Genomic DNA, 16,967 nt, shown 5'->3' on the forward strand with positions numbered 1-16,967 from the left:
TTGCAAGACTCCTGACTTACTCCAAACTCATGTCCTGCAGGGGAAATAGACATGGCATGCATCAGCCCTCACCTGTGATGGCATCAGTGGAGATGGGGCCCAGAGGTTTCTGCCCCCACATCCCATAAAGGTTGAACTTGTAGCGGTGGGATGGTGACAGCCCTGGCACGGTCACTGTGCGGGAGCCACCATCCACGGGCAGCACCTGTGGCTGGCCTTGTGCATCCTTGTACTGCACTGTGAAGGAGTCAAAGGTGCCCTCAGGGATGCTCCATTCCAGCTGGACGGAGTTGGGAGTGATGTGCGAGGCCACAAGGTCACCCAGGCGTGGCTCAGATGGTGGTTCCTTTTCTGTCTCGACTGCAGCTGCTACAGAGAGGACACAATGCAGGATACAAACATTCCCCCTTCCATCCATCCTGTTTTCTATCCACCCATCCATGCAACTATCCATCAGTTTATTGACTTAACTATCAATTCAGCATTTCATCCATCCTTCCTTCTCTCTACCCAGCTATACAGCTGTCTATCCCTCCACCTCTCCAGACTTGCCTACACCCATCCTTCCCCCCATTCCCCAGTCAGTAGCCAAGACATATTCCCATTTCCCAGAAGAGCCAAAGAGCCTAGATGGACCCTGTCCCTGCTTCCAAAGTGCTCCAAAACAAAGCTTTGCAAGGAACACGGACATGGCATACAGCAGTCCTCACCTGTGACAGCATCAGTGGAGATGGGGCCCAGATGTTTCCTCCCCCACAACCCGTACAGGTTGAACTTGTAGCGGTGGGATGGTGACAGCCCTGGCACAGTCACTGTGCGGGAACCTCCATCCACTGGCAGCACCTGTGTCTGACCTTGAACATCCTCGTACTGCACTGTGAAGGAGTCAAAGGTGCCCTCAGGGATGCTCCATTCCAGCTGGATTGAGTTGGGTGTTATGTGGGAGGCCACGAGCTCCCCCATGTGGGGCTCCGATGGTGGTTCCTCTTCCACTTCGACTGCATCTGTAAAACAGAGGTTAAAGTGCAGGGCATAAACATTTGTCTGTCCTTCCTTCCCTTCCTCCCTCATTTCATTGCTCCTTTTTTTTGTCAGTTTGTTTACTCAACAATCCATCCTTCCGTGCATGAATTAAACAGATCATCCCTCCATCTCTGAAATCTATCTACCCATTCATCATCTACAGCAGCAGTCCATGTAAGCATTGAACTAACTATCCATCCTTCTGTCCATCACCTTTCTATTCATCCATCTGTCCATACATTCATGAGTTCAATCATCCAACTGCCAACAAACTCAACCAGTAAGTCATTTCTCTTTCCTTTGGCATAGCTGTTTGTTCAAACCTACATCCATCCATGCATTTACCCATCTGTTTCTCAGTCCATATATGCATGCATTTCTCCATCCAATCTTCCTAACATCAATTCATCTATTTTTCCATTTAACCATGCTGGCTTCCATTCATCCAACCACCCATTTCCAAATTTCTCTCTGCATTCAGAAGGCTTCGAGTCTATCCAGTACTCCATCCATCCAACGATCTCACCATTCATCTACTTTTTTTCATCCGTACTTCCATCAAAAAAGCTAGACAGATGATAATCAACCAGATATCAAACAAGCGAAACATGTATCCAAAATACCTTAATTCCATCCATACTACATCCATCCAGTGGTCTCACCAATCATTTATTCCTCTATCAATTCTTCCATCCAAACTACTGAACAGATTACAATCAACCCGCCATCCAACAAGTGAAACAAGAATTCAAAAATCCACCCTTTCGTCAACTATTTGATCTAACCACCTATTTATACATTTATCTAACAATAAATCCCTCCACCTCTCCAAAAGTACCTGCATTCATCCACCCATTCATCCATTCCCCAGACAGTGACCAAGACATGTTCCCATTTCGCACAGGACTGAAGGAACATACCGCAGGACTTCACAAGGTTCCTGCCAGACTCCAAACTCACAACACAAAAGGGACATGGGCATGGAATGCAGCAGCCCTCACCTGTGACAGCATCAGTGGAGATGGGGCCCAGACGTTTCCGCCCCCACATCCCATACAGGTTGAATTTATATTGGCGGGATGGCAACAGCCCTGGCACGGTCACTGTACGGGAACCACCTTCCACGGGCAGCACCTGCGGCTGGCCTTGTGCATCCTTGTACTGCACTGTGAAGGAGTCAAAGGTGCCCTCGGGGACACTCCATTCCAGCTGGATGGAGTCAGGGGTGATGTGGGAGGCTGTGAGCTCCCCCAGGTTTGGTTCGGATGGTGGTTCCTTTTCCGGCTCTACTGCAGCTGCAATGCGGAGGGCACATTGAAGGACATAAACATCCCCCCTTCCATCCGTCCAACTTTCTATCCACCCATTCATGCAACTATACACCACTTTATTGAACTAACCAGCAATTCAGCATTTCTTCCATTCTGCCATCTCTCCAACTATCCATCTGTCTACCACTATGACCCTTCATCTCTCCAAACTTGCCTGCACTCATCCATCCGTGCATTCCCCAGTCAGAGGCCAAGAAATGTAACTGTTTCCCTGATGGGGCAAGGACCCTAGAAGGTCTCTGACCCCAAGCCCACCCAACTCCAAAACCAAGGCATGCAGGAGACACAGACATGGCACACAGAAGCTTTCACCTGTGATGGCATCAGTGGAGATGGGGCCCAGACGCTTCCGGCCCCACATCCCATACAGGTTGAACTTGTAGCGGCGGGATGGCGACAGCCCTGGCACAGTCACTGTACGGGAACCACCATCCACGGGCAGCACCTGTGGCTGGCCTTGTGCATCCTTGTACTGCACCACAAAGGAGTCAAAGGTACCCTCAGGGACACTCCATTCTAGCTGGACGGAGTCAGGGGTGACGTGGGAGGCTGTGAGGTCGCCCAAGCGTGGCTCGGATGGTGGTTCCTTTTCCGGCTCTACTGCAGCTGCAGCATGGAGGACACATTGCAGGGCATAAACATTTTGCAGTCCATCCATCCATCAAGTCTTCCCTTCACTCATCCATACAACTATCTATCAGTTTATTATTCCATTGCTCCATCCATTAACCAGGTACCACACAAGAGATGCATGTGTTTCCCAGAAGTGCCAAGGACTTTGGAAGCAGCCTACCTCTGCTCCCACTGAGAATCCAAACCAAGGCGTCCAAGGACATGGACACGGAACGCAGGAACCCTCACCTGTGACAGCATCAGTGGAGATGGGGCCCAGACGTTTCCGCCCCCACATCCCATACAGGTTGAACTTGTAGCGGCGGGATGGTGACAGCCCTGGCACGGTCACTGTGCGGGAATCTCCATCCACAGGCAGCACCTGTGGCTGGCCTTGTGCATCCTTGTACTGCACTGTGAAGGAGTCAAAGGTGCCTTCAGGAATACTCCATTCCAGCTGGACTGAGTCAGGGGTGACGTGGGAGGCTGTGAGGTCGCCCAGGTGTGGCTCGGCTGGCGGTTCCCTTTCCAGCTCAACTGCATCTGTAACACAGACCACACAGTACAGGACATAAATTCCAATCTGCCTGTCAAACTAAGTATTATTCCATCCATCAATGCAACCTTCCATCAGGTTTAACAGCAACCTTCCATGCATACGTCATTATGCTCAATTCAGCATCACCCCAACTATACACTGACCCAAACATCCACACCCACCCACCCTTCCTTTGTAACCACATGAGACCACACTTCCAACCATCCACTCACCCTACTGTTCATCCATCCATCCATCCATCCACCCACCCACTCAAACAGCTAAACCTTCAGTCATCAAGGACCTTCACCGACAATCCAAGCAACCAGCCATTTAGCTCTTTCCCCACTGCTCCCTTCTTCCACCTGTTCATAGAAATATTTCTTACCCCAGTAAACCAATCATTCATTTTTCCAGTCCTCCATCCATCCAAACCTAAGTTCACCCATCCATCCATCTAATCATCTTTTACTTCATGTTCCATCTTCCATTCACTATCCCTTTTTTCCAGCTGTCCATCAATCCATTTATTCATTGATCCACGCACCACCCACACATATACCAAACAATATACCCACTCTTACAGACAGACATCCACTATGAAACAACCTACCAAAAATCCATCCTTTCACCCTTCCTGTCACTTAACTGGTGATCATGCAAAAAAAAAGAGTATTTCCATATCCATAACTTCACTGTCCCGTCCCTCCATCCTTCTGTCCATTCACTAGGCATCACGCTAGCTGTGCACCCATTTTCCAGAAAGGCCAAGAACCCTGGAAGGATACTGCCCCCACTCCCTCCCCGTTCCAAAACAAAGGTGTGCAAGGGACATGGGCATGGCACACAGATGACATCAGTCAGTCTTACCTCGTCAGCTGATGCAGTCACACCATCACAGAAGGCCATCAGAATGCTCAGGCCTGATTTACCCTTAGTGAAGTCATGCTAGCTGTCTCAGATCACCTCCTTTATTGCAAAGCTAATAAACCCACCATCCAATAAGCCAAACAGGCATACAAAAATACAGATTTTTGCCCATCCGAACATCTAGCCACCCATCTAAACATCTGACTACCGATCTATCCCTCCTTCTCCCCAACCTGGCTGACATTCAACCATTCATCCATTCTCCAGACAGTGACCAAGGCATGTTCCCATTTCCCACAGAGCAGAAAGAACCCAGCACAGGCCCTTGCAAGCTTCCTGACTTAAGCCAAATACAGCACACAGGGAGAGTGGACTTGACAAAACTTGTCCTCACCTGTGACAGCGTCAGTGGAGATGGGGCCCAGACGTTTCCGCCCCCACATCCCATACAGGTTGAACTTGTAGCGGCGGGATGGTGACAGCCCTGGCACAGTCACTGTGCGGGAATCTCCATCCACGGGCAGCACCTGTGGCTGGCCTTGTGCATCCTTGTACTGCACTGTGAAGGAGTCAAAGGTGCCCTCAGGGATGCTCCATTCCAGCTGGACAGAGTCAGGGGTGACGTGGGAGGCTGTGAGTTCCCCCAGGTGTGGTTCAGCTGGTGGTTCCTTTTCTGGCTGGACTGCAGCTGCAACATGGAGGGCACAAAGGAGTCTATTCCCCGAGTCCTTCCATATCTTCCTTCCTTCCTCTCTCCCTCCCTCCCTTCCTCCCTTCTTCTCTTCTTTCTTTCTCCCTTTCACCTCCCTTCATCCCTCCACCTTCCTATTGGTGTGCTCAACAATCCATCCTTCCATCCATAAATTAAAAAAATAATCTCTCTGAACTCTTATCCAGGCATTCATCATCTACAGAAGCTGTCCATGCAAGCATTGAACCATCTTCATCCATCCTGCTGTCCATCCATCCTTCTATTCATCCATCTCTCCATACATTCATCAGAAGAATTATCCAACTGCCAAGAAACTCAACCAACCAGTCATTTCTCTTTCCTTTGAAATAGCTGTTTGCATTAACATCCATCCATCCATCCATCCATCCATCCATCCATCCATCCAACCAGTCATTTGTCCATCTGACTCTCAGTCCATGTATTCATTCCCTTCTCCATCCTATCTTCCAAGCATGCATTCATCTGGTTTTCCATCTAACCATTTTGTTTTCCATTCATCCAACCCCCCATTTCAGATTCCTCTCTACATGCACAAGACCTTGTTGCTATCCAGTAGTCCATCTGCTCAATGAACTCAAAATTCATTCATTCTTCTCTCTGTTCCTTCATCCAAAAAGCTACACAGATGATAATCTGCCACCCAACAAGCCAAACAGGCATACAAAAATACAGACTTTTGCCTGTCCAAACATCTAGCCACCTACCTAAACACCTGACTACTGATCTATCCCTCCTTCTCCGCAACCTGGCTGACATTCAACCATTCATCCATTCTCCAGACAGTGATCAAGGCATGTTTCCATTTCCCACAGAGCAGAAGGAACCCACCACAGGCCCTCGCAAGCTTCCTGACTTAAGGCAAACACAGCACACAGGGAGAGTGGACTTGACAAAACTTGTCCTCACCTGTGACAGCGTCAGTGGAGATGGGGCCCAGACGTTTCCGGCCCCACATCCCATACAGGTTGAACTTGTAGCGGCGGGATGGTGACAGCCCTGGCACGGTCACTGTACGGGAACCACCATCCACAGGCAGCACCTGTGGCTGGCCTTGTGCATCCTTGTACTGCACCACAAAGGAGTCAAAGGTACCCTCAGGGACACTCCATTCTAGCTGGACGGAGTCAGGGGTGATGTGGGAGGCTGTGAAGTCGCCCAAGCGTGGCTCGGATGGTGGTTCTTTTTCTGGCTCTACTGCAGCTGCAGCATGGAGGACACATTGCAGGGCATCAACATTTTGCAGTCCATCCATCCATCAAGTCTTCCCTTCACTCATCCATACATCTATCTATCAATTTATTATTCCATTGCTCCATCCATTAACCAGGTACCACACAAGAGATGCATGTGTTTCCCAGAAGTGCCAAGGACTTTGGAAGCAGCCTACCTCTGCTCCCACTGAGAATCCAAACCAAGGCGTCCAAGGACATGGACACGGAACGCAGGAACCCTCACCTGTGACAGCATCAGTGGAGATGGGGCCCAGACGTTTCCGCCCCCACATCCCATACAGGTTGAACTTGTAGCGGCGGGATGGTGACAGCCCTGGCACGGTCACTGTGCGGGAATCTCCATCCACAGGCAGCACCTGTGGCTGGCCTTGTGCATCCTTGTACTGCACTGTGAAGGAGTCAAAGGTGCCTTCAGGAATACTCCATTCCAGCTGGACGGAGTCAGGGGTGACGTGGGAGGCTGTGAGGTCGCCCAGGTGTGGCTCGGCTGGCGGTTCCCTTTCCAGCTCAACTGCATCTGTAACACAGACCACACAGTACAGGACATAAATTCCAATCTGCCTGTCAAACTAAGTATTATTCCATCCATCAATGCAACCTTCCATCAGGTTTAACAGCAACCTTCCATGCATACGTCATTATGCTCAATTCAGCATCACCCCAACTATACACTGACCCAAACATCCACACCCACCCACCCTTCCTTTGTAACCACATGAGACCACACTTCCAACCATCCACTCACCCTACTGTTCATCCATCCATCCATCCATCCATCCACCCACCCACTCAAACAGCTAAACCTTCAGTCATCAAGGACCTTCACCGACAATCCAAGCAACCAGCCATTTAGCTCTTTCCCCACTGCTTCCTTCTTCCACCTGTTCATAGAAATATTTCTTACTCCAGTAAACCAATCATTCATTTTTTTGCAGTCCTCCATCCATCCAAACCTAAGTTCACCCATCCATCCATCTAATCGTCTTTTACTTCATGTTCCATCTTCCATTCACTATCCCTTTTTTCCAGCTGTCCATCAATCCATTTATTCATTGATCCACGCACCACCCACACATATACCAAACAATATACCCACTCTTACAGACAGACATCCACTATGAAACAACCTACCAAAAATCCATCCTTTCACCCTTCCTGTCACTTAACTGGTGACCATGCCAAAAAAAGAGTATTTCCATATCCATAACTTCACTGTCCCGTCCCTCCATCCTTCTGTCCATTCACTAGGCATCATGCTAGCTGTGCACCCATTTTCCAGAAGGGCCAAGAACCCTGGAAGGATACTGCCCCCACTCCCTCCCCGTTCCAAAGCAAAGGTGTGCAAGGGACATGGGCATGGCACACAGATGACATCAGTCAGTCTTACATCGTCAGCTGATGCAGTCACACCATCACAGAAGGCCATCAGAATGCTCAGGCCTGATTTACCCTTAGTGAAGTCATGCTAGCTGTCTCAGATCACCTCCTTTATTGCAAAGCTAATAAACCCACCATCCAATAAGCCAAACAGGCATACAAAAATACAGATTTTTGCCCATCCGAACATCTAGCCACCCATCTAAACATCTGACTACCGATCTATCCCTCCTTCTCCCCAACCTGGCTGACATTCAACCATTCATCCATTCTCCAGACAGTGACCAAGGCATGTTCCCATTTCCCGCAGAGCAGAAAGAACCCAGCACAGGCCCTTGCAAGCTTCCTGACTTAAGCCAAATACAGCACACAGGGAGAGTGGACTTGACAAAACTTGTCCTCACCTGTGACAGCGTCAGTGGAGATGGGGCCCAGACGTTTCCGCCCCCACATCCCATACAGGTTGAACTTGTAGCGGCGGGATGGTGACAGCCCTGGCACAGTCACTGTGCGGGAATCTCCATCCACGGGCAGCACCTGTGGCTGGCCTTGTGCATCCTTGTACTGCACTGTGAAGGAGTCAAAGGTGCCCTCAGGGATGCTCCATTCCAGCTGGACAGAGTCAGGGGTGACGTGGGAGGCTGTGAGTTCCCCCAGGTGTGGTTCAGCTGGTGGTTCCTTTTCTGGCTGGACTGCAGCTGCAACATGGAGGGCACAAAGGAGTCTATTCCCCGAGTCCTTCCATATCTTCCTTCCTTCCTCTCTCCCTCCCTCCCTTCCTCCCTTCTTCTCTTCTTTCTTTCTCCCTTTCACCTCCCTTCATCCCTCCACCTTCCTATTGGTGTGCTCAACAATCCATCCTTCCATCCATAAATTAAAAAAATAATCTCTCTGAACTCTTATCCAGGCATTCATCATCTACAGAAGCTGTCCATGCAAGCATTGAACCATCTTCATCCATCCTGCTGTCCATCCATCCTTCTATTCATCCATCTCTCCATACATTCATCAGAAGAATTATCCAACTGCCAAGAAACTCAACCAACCAGTCATTTCTCTTTCCTTTGAAATAGCTGTTTGCATTAACATCCATCCATCCATCCATCCATCCAACCAGTCATTTGTCCATCTGACTCTCAGTCCATGTATTCATTCCCTTCTCCATCCTATCTTCCAAGCATGCATTCATCTGGTTTTCCATCTAAACATTCTCTTTTCCATTCATCCAACCACCCATTTCAGATTCCTCTTTACATGCACAAGACCTTGTTTCTATCCAGTAGTCCATCTGCTCAATGAACTCAAAATTCATTCATTCTTCTCTCTGTTCCTTTACCCAAAAAGCTACACAGATGATAATCTGCCACCCAACAAGCCAAACAGGCATACAAAAATACAGACTTTTGCCTATCCAAACATCTAGCCACCTACCTAAACACCTGACAACTGATCTATCCCTCCTTCTCCGCAACCTGGCTGACACTCAACCACTCATCTATTCTCCAGACAGTGACCAAGACATGTTCCCATTTCCTGCAGAGCAGAAGGAACCCATCATGGGCATTCATGAGGTTCCTGACCGAATCCAAACTCACTGTATACAGGAACCATGGATTTGACATGCATCAGCCGTTACCTGTGACAGCATCAGTGGCGATGGGGCCCAGACGTTTCCGCCCCCACATCCCATACAGGTTGAACTTGTAGCGGCGGGATGGTGACAACCCTGGCACAGTCACTGTGTGGGAATCTCCGTCCACAGGCAGCACCTGTGGCTGGCCCTGTGCATCCTTGTACTGCACCACGAAGGAGTCAAAGGTGCCCTCGGAGACACTCCATTCCAGCTGGATGGAGTCAGGGGTGATGTGGGAGGCTGTGAGCTCCCCCAGGTTTGGTTCGGATGGTGGTTCCTTTTCCAGCTGGACTGCAGCTGCAATGCGGAGGGCACATTGAAGGACATAAACATCCCCCCTTCCATCCGTCCAACTTTCTATCCACCCATTCATGCAACTATACACCACTTTATTGAACTAACCAGCAATTCAGCATTCCTTCCATTCTGCCATCTCTCCACCTGACTATCCATCTGTCTACCACTATGACCCTTCATCTCTCCAAACTTGCCTACACTAATCCATCCGTGCATTCCCCAGTCAGAGGCCAAGAGATGTAACCGTTTCCGTGGCGTGGCAATGACCCTAGAAGGTCTCTGACCCCAAACCCACCCAACTCCAAAACCAAGGCATTCAGGAGACACAGACATGGCACACAGAAGCCCTCACCTGTGACGGTATCGGTGGAGATGGGGCCCAGACGTTTCTGCCCCCACATCCCATACAGGTTGAACTTGTAGCGGCGGGATGGTGACAGCCCTGGCACAGTCACTGTGTGGGAATCTCCGTCCACAGGCAGCACCTGTGGCTGGCCTTGTGCATCCTTGTACTGCACCACAAAGGAGTCAAAGGTACCCTCAGGGACACTCCATTCTAGCTGGACGGAGTCAGGGGTGACGTGGGAGGCTGTGAAGTCGCCCAAGCGTGGCTCGGATGGTGGTTCCTTTTCTGGCTCTACTGCAGCTGCAGCATGGAGGACACATTGCAGGGCATCAACATTTTGCAGTCCATCCATCCATCCATCAAGTCTTCCCTTCACTCATCCATACAACTATCTATCAATTTATTATTCCATCCCTCCATCCATTAACCAGGTACCACACAAGAGATGCACGTGTTTCCCAGAAGTGCCAAGGACTTTGGAAGCAGCCTACCTCTGCTCCCACTGAGAATCCAAACCAAGGCGTCCAAGGACATGGACACGGAACGCAGGAACCCTCACCTGTGACAGCATCAGTGGAGATGGGGCCCAGACGTTTCCGCCCCCACATCCCATACAGGTTGAACTTGTAGCGGCGGGATGGCGACAGCCCTGGCACGGTCACTGTACGGGAATCTCCATCCACGGGCAGCACCTGTGGCTGGCCTTGTGCATCCTTGTACTGCACCACAAAGGAGTCAAAGGTACCCTCAGGGACACTCCATTCTAGCTGGATGGAGTCAGGGGTGATGTGGGAGGCTGTGAGGTCGTCCAGGCGTGGCTCGGATGGTGGTTCTTTCTCCTGCTCTACTGCACCTGCAACATGGAAGACACATTGCAGGACACAAACATTTCGCAATCCATCCATCCATCAAGCCTTCTTTTCACTCATCCATACAACTATCTATTTATTAACCTAACCCGCAGCCCTTACACTTGTGTACGAAATTCAGCATTCCCTCCCTCCCTGCATCCATCTATCCTATCAATCTTCCTACCAACCATCCTACCAACCATCCAAGACATATCCTCGCTATTACAGACCAACAGATATTCACAGCCAGAGATCCTTCCAAAAATACATCCTTTCTGCTTTCCTGCCACTTATCCATAGATCCTGCCAAACAGCGCGCTCTTTCCATATCCACAAGTTTTGTTGCCCATGTCTCTCTATCCCTCCATCCATTAACCAGCTACCACATAAGAGATGTTCCAGTTTCACTCAGCCATCTATGCAACTCTCCATCACTTTATTGACCCAACCATCAATGCAGAATGAACATTTTTTGGGAAAGGCCTATAGAATGAAAAGAAGTACCTACCTATCAATCTCTTGAAGGAGAAGGAACAAGGGCGATGAGATACTAAATACTTATATACTAAGTATGTGGGACCTGAGAGTGACATAAATGTTACGGAATAAGGGGTGGAGGTTGTACTGGGTCTGGCTGGGATGGATTTAACTTTCCCTGCAGCAGCCCATACAGGGCTGTGCTCTGCACTTGCAGCTAGAACAGCATTGGTATCACACCAGTGTTGTGTCTACCGCTGATCAATATTGGCACAGAATCAGGACTCCCTCTAACCCCCCCAGAGCCAGCAGGCTGGGGGTGGGCAAGAGGTGAGGAAGGAACCTCACCAGGACAGCTGGCCTAAATCAACCAAAGGGATATTCCATACCACATGGTGTCACACTCACCAATAAAAGGTGGAAAAAGGAAGAAGAGGGGAGGGGTGGGCTCTCATTGTGAAAACATCTGTCCTCCCAAAAAACGGCTATGCGCGTTGAGGCCCTGCTTCAAGAACGTGGTCAAGCATCGCTCTTTGGTGGGAAGTACAGAATCATTTCTTTCCTCTGCACTTCCACACAGCCTTTGCTTGGTTTTTTGTTTTTTTCCCTTTTTCCCTTTCCTTTTCCCTATAGTTACATTATTTAATTAATAATAATTTTCCCTTAATAATTATTTTTCCTTTAATTATATTATCCTTATCTCAACCCGGAAGTTTTTTCTTTCCTTTTCTTCTTCCCCTCCTCTTCTGAGGAGGAGGTGTGAGAGAGCAGTTGTGGTGGAGTTCAGCTGGCTAGCAAGGTAAAACCACCACACCAGCCTTTCATCCATCCTTCCATTCATCCACCTATCTATACATATATATGTATACCAATGTATCTCTCAACCTCTCAAAACTTAACTACACATACCCATCCCTCCATTCCCCAGTCAGAGACCAAGAGGTGTGCTCATTTCCCAGAAAGACCAAGGACCCTGGAAGGACAATGCCCGACTCCCACTATGCTCTAAAACCCAGGTGTGCACGAGAAAAGGACACGGCATGCAGCAGGCCTCACTTGTGACAGCATCAGTGGAGATGGGGCCCAGACGTTTCCGCCCCCACATCCCATACAGGTTGAACTTGTAGCGGCGGGATGGTGACAGCCCTGGCACGGTCACTGTGCGAGAACCACCGTCCACGGGCAGCGCCTGCGGCTGGCCTTGTGCATCCTTGTACTGCACCACAAAGGAGTCAAAGGTGCCCTCGGGGACGCTCCATTCCAGCTGGATGGAGTCAGGGGTGATGTGGGAAGCTGTGAGCTCCCCCAGGTGTGGTTCAGATGGTTTATTTTCCAGTTCGACTGTAGCTGCAACACAAAGGGCACAATGCAGGGCAGAAACATTTCTCAGTCCTTCCTTCCCTACCTCTGTCACTTCATTCCTCCATATTTGCATCTCTTTGTTTATTCAACAATCCATCCTTACATCCATAAATTCAATTAATCATTCCTTCATCTCTGAACTCTATCTACCCATTCATCATCTACAGAAGCTGTCCAAGTAAGCTCCAAACTAACTATCCATCTGTCATCCATCCTTCTATTCATCTGTCTGTCCATACATTCACCAACAGTCATCTAACTGCCAGGAAACTCAACCAACCAGTCATTTTTCATTTCTTTGATGTAGCTGTTTACGTGAATGTACACCCATCCATCCATCCAGTCAATTGTCCATCTGACACTCAATCCATATTTATGCACCATGGGCCCTCACAAGACTCCTGTCACACTCGAAACACATGGCCCACAGGGGACACGAACACAATATGCATCAGACCCTCACCTGTGATGGCATCAGTGGAGATGGGGCCCAGACGTTTCCGTCCCCACATCCCATACAGGTTGAACTTGTAGCGGCGGGATGGTGACAACCCTGGCACGGTCACTGTGCGAGAACCACCATCCACGGGCAGCGCCTGTGGCAGGCCTTGCACATCCTTGTACTGCACCGTGAAAGAGTCAAAGGTGCCTTCTGGGATGCTCCATTCCAGCTGGACAGAACTGGGGGTGATGTGGGAGGCCTTGAGGTCGCCCAAGCGTGGCTCGGATGGTGGTTTCTTTTTCGGCTTGACTTCAGCTGCAACATGCAAGTCATAATGCATGCCATAAACATGCTCCAGTCCATTTGTCCAACCCTCCAGTCTTTCTTTCAGCCTTCCATGGAACTCTCCACCAGTTTATTGACCTAACCTCCATCCATACACCATTAGACTGCACTCAGCATCCCCCCAACTGTCAATTCATCTAAACATCCACACACCCATCCCTTCATCCATACTTGTAACCACAAAAAAAAAAAAACACACTTCCAACCATCCATCCACCCTTCTATTCAGCCATCTGTCCAGACATTCATCCAGATAATCATCCAGTCATCAAGCACCTTGATTTGACCAATCAAACAAACAGCCCATGATCTAGTCTTTTATTTCGCACTTTGCCTGCTGCTTCCACGTGTTCATTCAGGTTTTTCTTACTCCATTAATCAGTGAATCATTGAATCATCATAAAATTGTCAAACAGCCACTTTGAAAGGGCCATCAAATGCTCATCAGCTCCAACCTTTCATAGAATCACAAAATCATAGAACGGCTTGGGTTGGAAAGGACCTCAAAATCATCTAGCTCCAACCTCCCTGCCATGGGCAGAGATGCCACCCAGTAGATCAGGCTGCTCAGGGCCTCATCGAACTTGGTCTTGAACACCGGGGTACCCACAACCTCTCTGGGCAACCTGTTCCAGAGCCTCACCACCCTCTGAGAGAAGAATTTCATCCTAGCCACTAATCTAAATCTCCTCTCTTTTAGTTTAAAACCATTCCCCCTTGTCCTATGATTATCTACCTGAGCAAAAAGTTGCTCTCCATCTTTTTTATAAGCCCCCTTTAAGTATTCAAAACCTCAGTAAGGTTTCCCCAGAGCCTTCTCTTCTTCAGGCTGAGCAGCCTCAACTCTCTCAGCCTTTCTTCACAGGAAGAATCCTAATTGTCTAAGACTACCGTCTAAACTTTCATCTAATCCTCCAACCAACCAGACATCTAGCAGACTGTTACACCATCCCTCCAGCCATACACCCTTCCATCCTCTCATCTAACCATGCAGGCATCCAGTCATTCAAACTACTATTCAGTGTGTGAATCAGTCACAAACTTATCAAAATGTCCACCCATTCATCAGTTTATCCATCTATCATCATCCATTCATGTCTCCACTGAACTACCCATCAGACCTACCATCCATCCCTCCCATCTATTCAGCCAGTAAACTAGACACACATTTGTCCATCTGCCCATCCATCCATTTATCCATCCATCCATTCATCACTCGAACATTGCATGTTCCCATACCTCCATCCCTTCATTGTATTCAGCACCCAAGAGATGTTTTGTTTTCCTACAAGTCTCAAGAGATTCATTCCAGAACCTTGCCTAGCTCCTGCACTGATCCAAACCCAAGGCTTGCAAGGAGATGCAAGTGCAGCAAACAGCAGCCCTCACCTGTGACAGCATCAGTGGAAACAGGGCCCAGACGTTTCCGTCCCCACATCCCATACAGGTTGAACTTGTAGCGGCGGGATGGTGACAGCCCTGGCACGGTCACTGTACGGGAACCTCCATCCACGGGCAGCACCTGTGGCTGGCCTTGTGCATCCTTGTACTGCACCACAAAGGAGTCAAAGGTGCCCTCGGGGATGCTCCATTCTAGCTGGACGGAGTCAGGGGTGACGTGGGAGGCTGTGAGGTCGCCCAAGTGTGGCTCAGATGGTGGTTCCTCCTCTGGTATGACTGCAGCTGCAACACAGCACAATACTGGGCATACATATCAACCCATCTGTCCACCTAGATATCCACTCATCCATCCACCAATGCAATTGTCCATCAGTCTGTTATGCAGCCTTCCTTCCACACACGCTTAGACACAACTCAGCAGCCTTCCAACTATTACCTCAGGTACATCCAGCCACCTGTCCTTCCGTCCATTCTTACAACTATAAACAAACCACTTTACAAACCATCTACCCACACTTCTACTCATCCATGTCTCCAGCCATTCATCCTGTTAATCAGACAACAAGGACCTTCACCAAACATCCAAGCAAACCATCAGTGATTTACACCTTCATTTAGCTCTCCGCTCACCACTCCCTTCCTCCACCAATTAATCAGAATGTTTCTCGTTCCATTAACTGATCAGATATTTCTCCAGTCCTCCATCCACCCAAACCTAAGTCTATCCCTCCATCCATCCACGCACCCACCCACCTAGAAATATATCCACTCATAGAAAACATCCACAACCAAACATCCTCCCAAAAATCTAGCCTTTCACCTTTTCTGCCACTTAACCAGGGATACTGCCAAAAGAGGTATCCCCACATCCGCAATTTTCCTTGCCCCCATCACTCCATTCCTTCATCCCTTCATCCATTCACCAGGCACAACCCAAGAGATACACCCATTTCCTAAATGGGCCAAGGACCCTGGATGGACCCTGCCCTTGCTCCCACTTTTCTCTAAAACCACAGTGTGTAAGGGACAAGGACATGGCATACAGCAGCCCTCACCTGTGACAGCATCAGTGGAGATGGGGCCCAGACGTTTCCGTCCCCACATCCCATACAGGTTAAACTTGTAACGGTGAGACGGTGACAGCTCTGGCACAGTCACTGTATGGGAACCACCATTCACAGGCAGTACCTGCAGCTGGCCTTGTGCATCCTTGTACTGCACTGCGAAGGAGTCAAAGGTGCCCTTGGGGATGCTCCATTCCAGCTGGATGGAGTCGGGGGTTACGTGGGAGGCTGTGAGCTCACCCAGGCGTGGCTGGGATGGCAGGTCCTCCTTTGGGAGTGCTGGGGCTGTAATGGCGACAGCAGAATACAGGGTACACAGGGGACAAGCATCCTTTATCTACTCATCCATGCACCTATTAGTTTATATGTGCATCCATCCATCTAATCACCCACCCATCACTCAGCTCACCCATCTATCCATCTTCCCATTCCTCCATTTGTTTTCCCAATGTCATCCATCTAATTATCTTTTGCCAGTTAATCCAGCCTGCCAGCCTTCCACAATTTCGTATTTGAGTCCATCCATCCATCTATTAGTCTTTCCACCTATCCTTGTATCCTTCCATCCAATCATCCACCATCTTTCCATGCCTCTTCTCCCTCACATATGTTCATGGATACTTGAACACAAATAACTAAGCATGTAACCATCCATCTAGTCATTCATTAAGCAATCTGATTATTCATCCAAGCACACATGCTTTCACCCATCTATGATTCCATCTATTCATCTATCCATCCATTCATCAGTTCACCCACCCATTTTCCCATCCATCCAGAAATCCTTCCATTCAATCCCAACCATCTGTCCCACTATCCACTCAATTATCAATTTATCTACCATCTCATCAGCCAGTCACATAATCATCTAATCATCCATCCTTTCATACAAATCTCTCCATCCCTTGGACCTTGCATGCACACAAGCCTACCACCAAATCAAGGGCCAAAGGCCGTTCCTATATCTCTCAAGGTCAAGGACCCGACATGGAGGTCCACAGGGAACATAGATGGAGCATGCAGCAACCCTCAC

At 49.1% G+C, this 16,967-nt stretch overlaps 1 protein-coding gene across 15 annotated transcripts in view; it reads right to left on the reverse strand.

Moving 5' to 3' along the window:
- TNXB (tenascin XB) overlaps nt 1-16,967 on the reverse strand; it is a 43,221-nt gene that overhangs the window by 19,056 nt on the left and 7,198 nt on the right. For 9 of the 15 annotated variants that reach the window (XM_083814676.1, XM_083814675.1, XM_083814677.1 and 6 more), the window contains 16 exons: nt 15,926-16,219; nt 14,859-15,152; nt 13,146-13,439; nt 12,377-12,667; nt 10,552-10,845; nt 9,999-10,292; nt 9,353-9,646; nt 8,121-8,414; nt 6,563-6,856; nt 6,014-6,307; nt 4,769-5,062; nt 3,216-3,509; nt 2,667-2,960; nt 2,025-2,318; nt 711-1,004; nt 73-369 (listed from right to left, as the gene is read on the reverse strand). In XM_083814676.1, coding sequence (XP_083670802.1) covers nt 73-369; nt 711-1,004; nt 2,025-2,318; nt 2,667-2,960; nt 3,216-3,509; nt 4,769-5,062; nt 6,014-6,307; nt 6,563-6,856; nt 8,121-8,414; nt 9,353-9,646; nt 9,999-10,292; nt 10,552-10,845; nt 12,377-12,667; nt 13,146-13,439; nt 14,859-15,152; nt 15,926-16,219 — 4,704 coding nt within the window. The remainder of the gene's footprint in view (nt 1-72; nt 370-710; nt 1,005-2,024; nt 2,319-2,666; nt 2,961-3,215; nt 3,510-4,768; nt 5,063-6,013; nt 6,308-6,562; nt 6,857-8,120; nt 8,415-9,352; nt 9,647-9,998; nt 10,293-10,551; nt 10,846-12,376; nt 12,668-13,145; nt 13,440-14,858; nt 15,153-15,925; nt 16,220-16,967) is intronic. The other 6 variants (XM_083814681.1, XM_083814687.1, XM_083814686.1 and 3 more) reach the window with 6 other exon arrangements.

The sequence above is a fragment of the Anser anser genome (assembly GCF_964211835.1).
Source record: "Anser anser genome assembly, chromosome: 31".
Lineage (NCBI taxonomy): Eukaryota > Metazoa > Chordata > Aves > Anseriformes > Anatidae > Anser > Anser anser.